Source organism: Prosopis cineraria, unplaced genomic scaffold (genome assembly GCF_029017545.1).
Source record: "Prosopis cineraria cultivar Desert tree isolate PC_DT_omini unplaced genomic scaffold, ASM2901754v1 PC2, whole genome shotgun sequence".
NCBI classification, from domain to species: domain Eukaryota; kingdom Viridiplantae; phylum Streptophyta; class Magnoliopsida; order Fabales; family Fabaceae; genus Prosopis; species Prosopis cineraria.
This window is the reverse complement of record NW_026555333.1, coordinates 969,664-981,434: the sequence shown is the minus strand read 5'-3', so window position 1 is coordinate 981,434 and position 11,771 is coordinate 969,664. Positions and strand designations below refer to the sequence as shown.

General features: G+C 38.0%; 2 protein-coding genes across 2 annotated transcripts; one reads left to right on the top strand and one right to left on the bottom strand.

Moving 5' to 3' along the window:
- Window positions 1–1,445: 1,445 nt before the first annotated feature.
- On the top strand, window positions 1,446–3,172 carry LOC129303362 (probable methyltransferase At1g29790). Its single transcript, XM_054942639.1, has one exon. It carries the CDS (start codon window positions 1,627–1,629, stop codon window positions 2,884–2,886), a length of 1,260 nt encoding a protein of 419 aa, XP_054798614.1. The 5' UTR covers window positions 1,446–1,626; the 3' UTR covers window positions 2,887–3,172.
- A 2,093-nt stretch (window positions 3,173–5,265) lies between these two features.
- On the bottom strand, window positions 5,266–11,545 carry LOC129299897 (auxin response factor 5). Its single transcript, XM_054938376.1, has 15 exons — window positions 11,142–11,545; window positions 10,825–10,986; window positions 10,481–10,593; window positions 9,552–9,650; window positions 9,385–9,441; window positions 9,123–9,275; window positions 8,942–9,026; window positions 8,768–8,858; window positions 8,241–8,405; window positions 8,010–8,132; window positions 7,766–7,841; window positions 7,495–7,630; window positions 6,137–7,419; window positions 5,868–6,058; window positions 5,266–5,722 (listed from the first exon to the last, which is right to left on the bottom strand). The coding sequence occupies exons 2-15, from the start codon at window positions 10,925–10,927 to the stop codon at window positions 5,584–5,586; spliced, it is 2,814 nt and encodes a 937-aa protein (XP_054794351.1). The 5' UTR covers window positions 10,928–10,986; window positions 11,142–11,545; the 3' UTR covers window positions 5,266–5,583.
- Between the last annotated feature and the right edge of the window lie 226 nt (window positions 11,546–11,771).

The window sequence follows — 11,771 nt, the reverse complement described above, 5'->3', positions numbered from 1 at the left end:
TTTCTTTTGGCATTGTGATAAGTGGTGAGTCTGGTGACAGGGATCTTTGTGGATGTGAATATGATGGATACCTTGACAATGAAGGAAGGAAAATAAATTTGCTCTTGATCTTCTAATCTGTTGTTCTTCAGGAACGAATTCGTTGAGCTAAGAAGTTACAAACTTGCAATCGTCCAAACGTGAGAGGCCAAGAGCAAGAAGAAAGAATCTGGATGCTTAATGAGCTAACGTGAAACGCGGTTAATTTTTAAACCACTAATCGAGTTATCCGCCATGAAAATATGGGCGTGATGATAAAAGAAAACTAGTTTAGATATTTCTCATAGGGAATTTGTTGTGGAATTGAAGCGACTTGACTAGTGGCAAGTTGTCCTCCATTGGCATCACTGTATTAGGCTTCTAGATAGTAGAAACGGCTGAAAAGTGAATTAAATATTTTGACACGTTAGGGCTCAACCGTCAACTATCCTCTTTTTATTTTGTCTCTTTTTTTTTTTTAATAAAAAGATCAAAAGGATAATAACAAAACTAGAAAATGTAATGTTAAAAAAAAAGTTAATAACAGTACATTATTGGTTCAAGAAAAAGTAAACGACATATTACGATCCACATTTCTGGGCGCTGCAGTTGTCGAAGTATTTCAGGAGGTGAGAGACATTACAGTCAATGGGATGTTGATCGGAAGCAGAGAAAACACATCTCCTGTTGAAGCTGATGACCAGATTTTTCAAAGCATCTCTGTTACCAATATGCTCAAACCAGAAATTTGTGATCCAGGACATAAAAATCTGAAAGCAAAGATCTGGAGAAAACATGCTGTAACTTGTCGGTTGTAACTCCTCTCCATTGAGAAAGATTTTAACTGGACATGAAATTACTTTTTTTCTTTTACATTTCCAGGGCAACAGTCTCAAGCAAACTACCAGAACAAAAAAAAAAAAAAAACACTGGAAATATCCCATCTAACTGTGAGATTTTTTTTTCCAACAATTTATACTAATTTTTTTATTTTTAAATAAAATTGATGACTTAATTATTCTTTCGTCTGGGTTGCTGTTTTAATTACTTCTTTTTCTTCTCCTCCTCCTAATTCTTGGCCCTCTTTCTCCAACCACATTCGAACCCTTGATGTATAAAAATAATGTCCTTCATTATTATTCACATATTCAAAATTGATTCTAAAAAATGATCAAAGCATTTTTAATTTTATCGAAATAATTTCAAAAATATTATTAAAATATCATGACGTTTTGATATTCAATTTTTGTAATTGAAATCCAAACCCACCACAGAGGACAGAAACTCGGACATCGGGTGAGGCAAAAGGAGATAATAGAACGGTTAATGACGAAGTAAGATTACTATTACAATAATAATAAATAAATAAATAAATAAATAAATAAATAAATAATGAATCGGATCCGTGAAAATGAAGATCTGAACGGCTATGGGTAAGCGGCAGGGAGACAGCGTCTCTTTACTATCTCAGCACTTGGCACTGAAGGAGCAAGGAGCATTTAATTCCGGAAGGAGCCGATCTGTTTCTACTTCCTACTACCAATCTCACATCTCGCTGCCTTCTCCATCTCTGGTCTGTGTGTGAGTGGGTACGAGACTCGCCCCAAGATGGGTTCTGTTTCTCTTAAAGTAGGAGACGGTACTGCCAGATTTAAAAGAGCCACTTTTTGTTCTTCGGCAGTCAACATTCTCATGATCTTGTGTGTTATCACCACCAATCTCTTTGCCCTTTATGCTTTTACTGCTTCCCCGAGACACCATCGCAACCACCTGCTTCTCCATACTCAAAAGAACTTCTCTCTCATTTCTGAACAGGTCTCTCTGATACTGAGAGAGATCGATTCCTCTCAGAAAAAATTGGTCCAGATGGAGAAGGAGCTTCTTGGCTATGAAAATGTTGACCTTTCCAGACCAAATATAGCTAGCGAGCTTAAGCTCTATCTGCAGCACCACCAGCTCCCTCTGGGCAAAGATTCGAGAACTGGGATCACTGAAATGGTCGCCTCTGTCGGTCATTCCTGTGAGAAATCAGCGGATTTATTGTCGCAATACATGAATTACAAGATTGCTGGACCTTGCCCTGATGATTGGAGTTCAGCGCAGAAACTGATCTTGCGCGGATGTGAGCCTTTACCGAGAAGGAGGTGCCTTGCCAAATCTGTTCCTAAGGTAGGTCTTTATCCTTTTCCCACTTCCCTTTGGAAACCTGTGGGTAATAAGACTGTTAACTGGAGTGGCCTGGGTTGTAAGAATTTTGAATGTTTGAATGGTAAGAAATTGGGTAGAGATTGCACCGGCTGCTTTGATTTGGTCAATGGCTACGAGAATCAGAGATATGTGAAGGCTAGAGGCAAGAATGATTTTGTCATTGACGACGTGTTAGCATTGGGGAGTGGAGGAATTAGAATAGGTCTTGACATTGGAGGTGGGTCCGGATCCTTCGCAGCTAGAATGGCCGACAGGAACGTCACCGTGATTACCAGCACTCTGAATATAGATGCGCCATTCAGCGAATTCATTGCTGCGAGAGGGCTTTTTCCCCTGTTCCTAAGCTTGGCTCATAGGTTCCCATTCTATGACAATCTGTTTGATCTGGTTCATGCGTCGAGTGCCTTGGATGTTGGAGGGAAGCCTGAAAAACTGGAGTTTTTAATGTTTGACATTGATCGAATTTTGCGTGCTGGCGGATTGTTTTGGCTGGATAACTTTTACTGTGCCACTGATGAGAAGAAAAGGGCCTTAACTCGTTTAATTGAACGTTTTGGATATAAGAAGTTGAAATGGGTCGTGGGAGAGAAGGTTGACAGTGTTGGATCAGGCAAATCCGAAGTCTTATCTGCTGTGCTTCAGAAGCCTGTAAGAGTGTAAAGTATAGGAGCAGCTTATACAACAACAACAACAACAAACAGCAAGACGAAACAACTCTTTGCTTTTGCTGGCTCTCTTTCGCACGCAATGTGTTAAGATCATACAAGCAAAATAAGTGCGCTATTTGTTTCTCTTGTCTCAGGGCCTATCGTAACCCCAAGTGTCCTGTATTCTCAGTTCTGTTTTACAGCTTTATTCTGTATTTGGGTACTTGCCTATTTTCTAGCTAAATTAAGTTGTTATGGGAAAATGAATGGCATTTTTTGGTCTGATCTTGTTGCTTTTAGTCTCTTGCATTGCAACCAACGAACTGTTTCCCTATCTGAGTGATTATTGTGGTGGAGTGCTTGGAGCCGCAGGACGGGATCATAAGAATGCCTAATTCACTTCTCTCGGCCTGAATCATACCTTCTTTTTTGCTTCTCTTGCCAACTAGCCACAACCCATGATCAATTCAAAAGATACAAATTTAAGTAATGATAGTATAGTTTAGATAAATATAATCATAATATGTAACAGGTGGTCAGGAAGGAAATGAAATATTGTTTAACAAAAACTATTATATCTGGCAAAAAATGTTTAATGAGAATGTCATTCTTCACTACATAAACAATTCAAAAACAAATCTAAAAAAAAAAATTATGCATTTGTAACTTAGAAATTTTGGAAGATCTTATAAAAGACCATATTGATAATGGTTATTTTGGGTTGTTTATCAATGTTATAAATCAACATTTCCAACCCATTCATACGTCTAACTCTGGAAATTGCAACATATAGAGGTTGTTATATATGAAAACTGATCTTGACATATAAAGACCAACGTTATATAAGAATTGATATTGACTTTTATTTATTGTTATTGCAAAAGAAAGAATGATTGAGAATTACTTAAAAAAATAATTGCTTTCTTTGCATGCAAAAAGATCTTTTTTAAGAATTCATATCCATTATCTATATAAAAACCTCTTGACTCAAGCAAGAACTATTTAATGTCACTGCTTTGATTACACATTTGCCAAGCTGCATGATCCGCAATCATATAATATGGATATGAGAAATGAGTGGCTAAGTACAGCTTGGTGTAGATTATACTAATAATAATTTCGAGCTGTAAAATTTACTCCTTATTTATCTTAAAACTTCTTTATGGCAAACATTTCAAGAGTATCGTACGGTCATTGCCTGCACAAACGAGCAGAAATTTATTGGATGCCTAAAAAGAGATTCTTCATTTATTTCCACATTCATATACTCTGGGGTAGGGAATTTTTATAAGCAAATCCATCCGTATATGTGTTCTTATTTTTTATCCAAAATCCATCAAATGCTTGGAAAAGGCCCCATAAAACCACAACACATCAAACTAGCCAAAAACTAGCGATTAAAATCCAATTTCAACATATTTTAACATAATTTAAAGCGGAAACGCGGGGATTATATAGATATATAAAATAGACGCATCAAAATGGAGGGAAAACCTTCCTCTAAAATCATCTCTATGCTGAACTACACATTATACAAGTTTTTATAAATCCCTGGTATCAAACTTGTTAAATTAAAAAAAATATAAAATGGAGTTTTTGTGGACAATAGGTCTTCCTACTGACCATGCCTTAAACCTGTGGTGGCCTGTAATTACTGCTCTTCTATTTATATAATTACCCATTTTACTGAATCCCTAATGAATAGTTATTTATTTGAAATCTTAGATTCTTAACACCTTTTCCATTCAGCCATGTATCACTCCAAATGTGTGTGTATGAATGATGATTGACTCTGTAAGGCTTTGCAAAAGTCCAATTGTCTTATTCAACCTAAACAAATTCAATAGTCTAATTCAATAAAAAAAAAAATTGGTCCAAATAACTAAAGAGACCAAGAAGACCACACAAATTTCTTAGGTTGGACAAGACAGGAGACTAAACTTTCAAACCACTTGATCCAATCATATAAAATTAGTTTACTATAATTTTAATTAATTTTAATATATTTAAATAGTTTGAAATTTGAACGTAGTATTTCTTTCATTTACATTTCACCATTTTATTTAATATAATTTAATTTAGTTTGTATCTAAATTGTTATTGTGATGTAGATTAAACATGTTAAAATTTGTTGAACAATGTTGTTGAAGTTATGAAATTAAATTATTTAAATTGTAACTAGAATATTTACTATCATTGTTGTTGTTGAAGATTGTTATGAATTTTTTACAATTATAAATATTTTTATTATCTTAATCAAATTTAAATGAAACATATTGTTGCATCTCATAAAAGGAAAAAAGAGCCAAGTGATTATTGAACTATCAAGACCGTTCACCTAGTTCTTTGAACCAAGTCCAATGTTATTAATCTTTGAGTTACAACTAAGTTAAATCGAACCCAATTCTTTCCATAAGAGATCAAACTTCAGGTTATACCAAAATCCAATCTTGTCTAATCCTTTCCATAATAGACCATACTGCTCTTTTTTCATTGTCGCGAATGAATTTGAGCTTTTGATTCAAAAAAGTATATATATATTTCTTCATACAACAATCGACACAAACCATATGAATAACCTTGAAGACATTGTCACCTTCATAAATGAGAAGCTAATACAAGAATACACCCAGAAGAAATGGCTCTACCTGAGAGACTAGGAACGACAAAGTCAGTCAGATGCAAATTTTCAAAATTTGGCATAGTGGTCCTAAGGACAGCCACCTGACACGGGTCCATTGAAATGTTGCACAGCAGCACTGTTCAAAAGCATCATTCCCTCCTCGCTCATCTGTTTTACTTCCACGGGAGATAAAATCCTGATGCAGCGGACACATCCCACGAATTCCCTGTGCCACACATTTAATCACCAAAATTTAGAACTTTAACTGCTTCGCAGAAGCAATGAAGGACAGGGAAACTAATCAAATATTGAAACTTCAACATAAAAGGCCAAGATCACACACTGCATTGTTAAGAGCTTAAGTAACTTACTCCCAGGGATCATCCCCAACAAGCAGAACATCGTTCTCATAATCTACATAAACCAATTTCCATCCTGAACCCTTGGTGTCGTTCAGCAAACCCTCAAGTCCAAACATCCGTTCAATTGCGGAGATCAGTTCCTCGTAGTTCTTAAAAGTGGTAACATCTAATGATCTTCCCACGGACCCAGCCTTTTGAACCTGTCGGCCAAGAACACAAACCATCATACCACAAGATCTTGTGGAATAAATCCAAATTAGTAGTTCTTCACCACAAACCTTGGTGTAGGTTCGCATGGGTGCAGCAACTTGCGGCCAGGAGTTATTTTGCAAAAAGCTGCTTTCATCAAAATCAACGTGGCTTGAGGATACACCACCGCCTGAGTTGTCAGGTATGTCTTGCAGAGGAAAAGCATGCGACTCTGCCAGACTTGCGGAGGTTATCTGCGACTGGACGTCCTGGCTTGAACTTATGTTGGCCACCATGCAATCCGATGGGTTCTGGAACTCCCCATCCTTCAACACGCAAAACTCATCCAAAATGGTACTCGAAGTAGAAGGATCAACCATAGTACTTGCACCGTTACTAGCATCAACATTGACACTACTACACACCCCGCTTTGATTATTGCTCTCAGCTGATAGGTCCCTCGGATTGTTTGAATTAGATATACTATTAAAGTTCGGCAACCCTTGCTGAGGGACGGGTGTTAATTGGTCAGCTTGAGAAAACGACTTCAAATTCTTGAGATAATGATCCCACATTTCTTGGCTCATGGAGGGTAAAGGGGTATTAACTGCTTGGGGAAGAAGGGCAGACTGTTCTTGCAAAGGCCCAGTTGATCTGCTTACTCCAGGAAAAGATTGGCAGGAGGAATACAACATCCATTCATCAACATCTGCCTGAGGAAGCAGGCCATTTAAAAGAGCATAATCAGATTGAGGAATATCAACAAGTTGCGAAGGAGATATTGTTGATTCTAACTGTGGCTGTACGGGCCATGGACCCTGGTTTTGATTAAGCAATGCCATTTGACTCGCATGGCCCGGTGGGTTCATAGGGTTTGCCGCCACTTTTTCCATATTGCATCCTTCTATTGAAGGACAGTCAATAATATGATTAGTTAAGTCCACAGATTCTAATTTAGTCTTTGCAGAAACTGCACCAGAAGATTGAGCATTCTCAATTTTAGGCAGAGGATGCAATTTCCCAGGTTGATCACTTCTCAACAGGGAATGCAAGTTGAGGGCATTAGATTGGTCAGGGAGAGATAGAGAAGGATCCAGACTTTTTGGCGGTGCGCTCCCTGAGCATACAAGACGAGCTTTTTGACTATCTGTCGCCAGCGTATTCTTCAAATCTTGAGAGAGATCACTCTTGGCAGCAGATTCTTGCTGCATGACTGATGAAAAGGCTCCAGGATTGTTCACCAGTTGAGGTTTGAAAAGAACTTTCATCAGGTGTTCCATGTATAGATTTTGCAAAGAGTTTGGGAGCTCCAAGTTTGCATTTTCAGGAACTTGTATAAAAGGCCTTCTCAACAAAGTCCCCCACTCATTTTCTGTAACAAACAGCATATTTTGTCATTAATTAGAAGCCTTACATGTCGATGAAAGAGAGAGTTAAACAAGCTTACCAAAAGATCCAGATTGAAATGGTCGTTTCAGACTCGAAGTCAAAGAAGGAAAGATAAAAAGACTTTCAGGAGTCTCAATTTCCCAAGCACTAACTCTATTCTGCTTATCGCTACACCCAGGCTCATCCCACTCCACCTGTTTAGTTGAAAATTAATGATTTATGACCGACTAAGTAAAGCAGGACAACTGTTCTTCAGAATTATAATTTTAAAACATAAAATAAATGCAGATGGAAATGCTTTTCAAGGAGTAGCAAGCTGCCAAATTCACCTGAATATTTCTCCACTTAGAACCAGGCCACCTCAAAGGATCCAAGTCACTGATGCCAACTATAGTGCCCATATATCTATAGAAAGAATGAGAAGTCTTAACATCTTTCTGCATTCTTAACATCTACCATATCAAAAGTAGATGGCAATAAGCAAGTATACTTTAGTGCGTTGGTTAATATTATTGAACAAAAGCAGAGAATATTCTACATGCCATGATATTCTTCAGTCGATCAACAAATTACCTGCGCTTACCCGATTCCTCTGTCTCAAACATCATACCGAATCTCATGCCAACTGAGAGCTGGGTACCATATACAGCTTTTCTGTATTTAGCCAGCGGAATAACAAATTCTGACGGGCATGCCCTACAAATAAGGATACACTACACTTAAATGAAATCATCCAAGACGACGTACTTGAACTAAATATAAACGCTAGACTAATACACAGGTCATACAACAACTTAAATATACCTTGGGTTGTAGAAAACAGTAAATGGGCTCTGATTAGCAGCAGCATGAGCTGCAGCAGCTAGCACACCAATATGCATGCTATCAGCGGAAAGGACAGATGACGGCAATGTTGATTGTTGACGATTTGCACGCCTAACACCAACTAGCAGTTGTGATTTTTCGTCCCTGTTAACCACACAAAAGTATAATTTACTTTCGTGACCTTAGAACATTTTAAGTTTAGTAGAAAATTGTGTGCACAAAGACTGCTTCATGGAGAATAGAGACTCCTCTTTACATGAATTTTGCATTCTTACATTTGCACAAAGATCATTCTGCCTGGCTGGATATGATATTAGTCATTTATTAAGATGCTGCATTTACTTTTAATGATAAGAAACTCACAATGAAACGCTACACTCAAACAATCCATAGAACATTTAGCCAGCAACGCACGCAGAGTAACTACTCTGACTTTTTCCTTGGTGAAATGAAAATCGTGCTCAGTTTATTTTTTTAGCTACATATAGATTGCGACCACTACTTACCTGATAAAAAGAACAGCGTCGCCTGCTTTAAGCCTCTTTGAGCCAACAAATAAACTCCATCCTGTTGTTAGGAGATGTCTCTTCGGCTGACCTGCATGAAGAATGCGAAACTACATAACTCGTCCAAATCTCCAACTTAAGCAACGGGAACTTGAAGATCAAAGGCATTCTCACCTCGGTATATATGTCGGAATGTCCAGGTATTATCATGCAAGTCTCGGACAACGAGTTCTTGTGTCGGGGGTTGAATGGTGTAATCCTGAAAAATAAATACATCAGTTGAAAGGTAGATTTTATTATCCTGAACATAGACAGGCAAAGATAACTTCCGACGAAGAACTTGTTATAAGCGTACCAATGGGGGAAAGAGCTTTTCTGCAGCCCTGCGAGGTACAGAAAAACCACCGTGCGTGCTTGTATCACTAGCGGTCAAAGTTTTGCAGAAAAATTCACTTGGATGTTTGCTAGGCTTCATCCCAAAATCAGATATAGGAAAGACATCTTTTTCCTGACAAATGATGAGTTTCAAACTAAGAAGAACGTCCAAATATCAAAACCCTTCCGTCCCTAACAGTAACAAGTTGGAAATCTGGGACTTCGTGGGTACGCAAGCTTACAGAATTCAATGGTTGGAGACTCATTTGAGCGTAGATTTCGTCCGTGTCTTTATCTGCCTATATTAGAATACAGCAAAACGATGAAAGTTTTAATAAGGATTACGCATAATCTGAACTGCGAACTTGAAGACAAATTCAAGATGTACTCAATTAGCCCGGACGCTCACATGAAGTGTAACATTTTGAACTTGGCAAAGCAACTGAGATTGAAGATTCGGATAGTTTGGAATCTGTGAGGTTGCTGTTCTTCTAGTGGACGCTGCCACCTGTTCAGATATAAGCTAAATTAACAAAAAATTAAGGTCACCATGCTTTTAATAGATCAATGCTAATTGACAAATTAGAGAAAACTCTGGCCAGAAGCTTTCCGACAATCACCGCAAAAGTCAATTTTCAAGTTAGCTTGTCGCTTCTGCTGTACGTATCAACCTCAGAAACGAAGCTGGGCATGCAAAACTTACATGCTACTAAAATTAAAATGAAAGACTGGGAAACTCTCAAATTTAAAACAAGGTATATGTCCAGATGTCTCACCCCTTTTTCAAAGTGTATATATATATATACACACAGTGAAGTTAGGGATAATTTAATGGTAGTTCCATGCAAAACGCACCGTATACGGTTTCCAGAATCCAAAGAGTGTTCGGTGATATGAAGTTGCATCAGACAAAGGTAAACGAAAATATTGCTCAGTAAACAGTAAATTCCCATTCATCCGTTCTTTTGGATGAGTTCCAAAAGGTTAAACAATTTTAGATTTTAGATCTAATAACATTTGAACCGAACTACCCTTCTCTTCACTTGAATGTTCATTACTAATCCAGAAATGAACGAGTTATCTTTCAGCGCCGATGGTCGGTTGATAGACAGAACCCAAGCATTTTGCAAGACTACCCAAGTTGAATGCACAGAAGGAGCATATTAAACTAGTAACTTCACTGCACCTTTGGAAACAGCCTCACTTATCAACATTTTTCTTTCCGTATGAAAAAAAAAAGTAACTGGAAACTGCAATGTTCCAATGTTAAAACGCAATACTCAAATGGATATCAAACCTGCGGAGAAGATTAAGAACCGGTATGAGTACTAGATTTACCTGTTCACTGTGTCCCTGAGGGAAGTAAAACACCAGACTCCCCACCTGGGGCAAGCTAACGAGTGGACCAGCGCAAGCATGCCATAACTCGGAATTTATACTCTTTCGGACCCCTGAAATCAGCAGAATGAAATGCAAAATGCCAGCATTGAAAATTTAGCCTTGAAAAAAGGCCAGAAGGTGCGAAAGTCTTCACCACGCCTATTAGAGCTATATTATAAATGCAACTATAATATATTATAAGATTTTTAACTTGAAAATCATGCTCGGTAGGTTCAAAGCAATTTGGAGCTATAAAATATAAACGCGGAATTGAAAAAGAAAATGGTGGCAATGCAACAAACCAGATTGATCATGCATTTCCTTCAACATCTTCATCTCAGCAGCAAGAGATTGACCCCCCACAATTAACCCCCCGGTTTTAATCTTATCTTCGACGAAAGCCATCGCTCTCCACTTCAACGTAAACCAGAAGAGTCCATGTTTCTACGTCTTGGATTCAAAACCTGCATAGTCCACCAAACAAGATTTCATTGATCCCGGTTGGAAAATAGCACATCAAGTGATCCCACGTTTCTTGAGAAAGAATCACATTGTTGGAGAAAACAAAAGAATGCAAGCAAAAGCCAAAAAAGCAGAGCACAAAATGAAGGAACAAAACCTGCAAAAGGAGGTCTGAAAATCTTAGAGTGGGGCTCGGCAATACCAAAACCCATGGTTTTGCATCAACGCACGCGGACCGAAGCACGGATGGGGCGTATTATAGAGTAGAGTACTTGTTTCTATCTTGAAAAGAAACTGACCTTTCGATGAAAACTCTCATCCCATCCTTTCCTTCTTCTCTCTGAAGCAAAAGCACCATTACCAAAGCCCTCTTGCCCCTGTTCTCTCTCTTCTCTTCGTTTCCAACAGCAAATAGCGTGCATGCTCCTATCTCACCCTACACTCTTTAGTACACTCCGATTCCTCTGCAGCTTTAAACTGTGAGCAAAGAATCAGACCCAAACAATAAATCTTGGATAAAAAATGAAAAAGGGAAAAGCAAAGCTAGACTGTATGGACACGAAAACAGTTCAGTAGAGAGAGAGAGTGCAGAAATTCTACAGGCATGATTAAATATATATATATATATATATATATTATTTTGCTTTTTTATTTGCAAAAGGAGGATACGTATTTGGGGGGGAAAAAACTCCAGTCTTAATCTTTTACTTTGGAACGTTACGTGGATTACGAGGATTTGCATTGGCACCCCATGGTTCATCAGTTCGTCTCTCAGGTTGTCGATCCA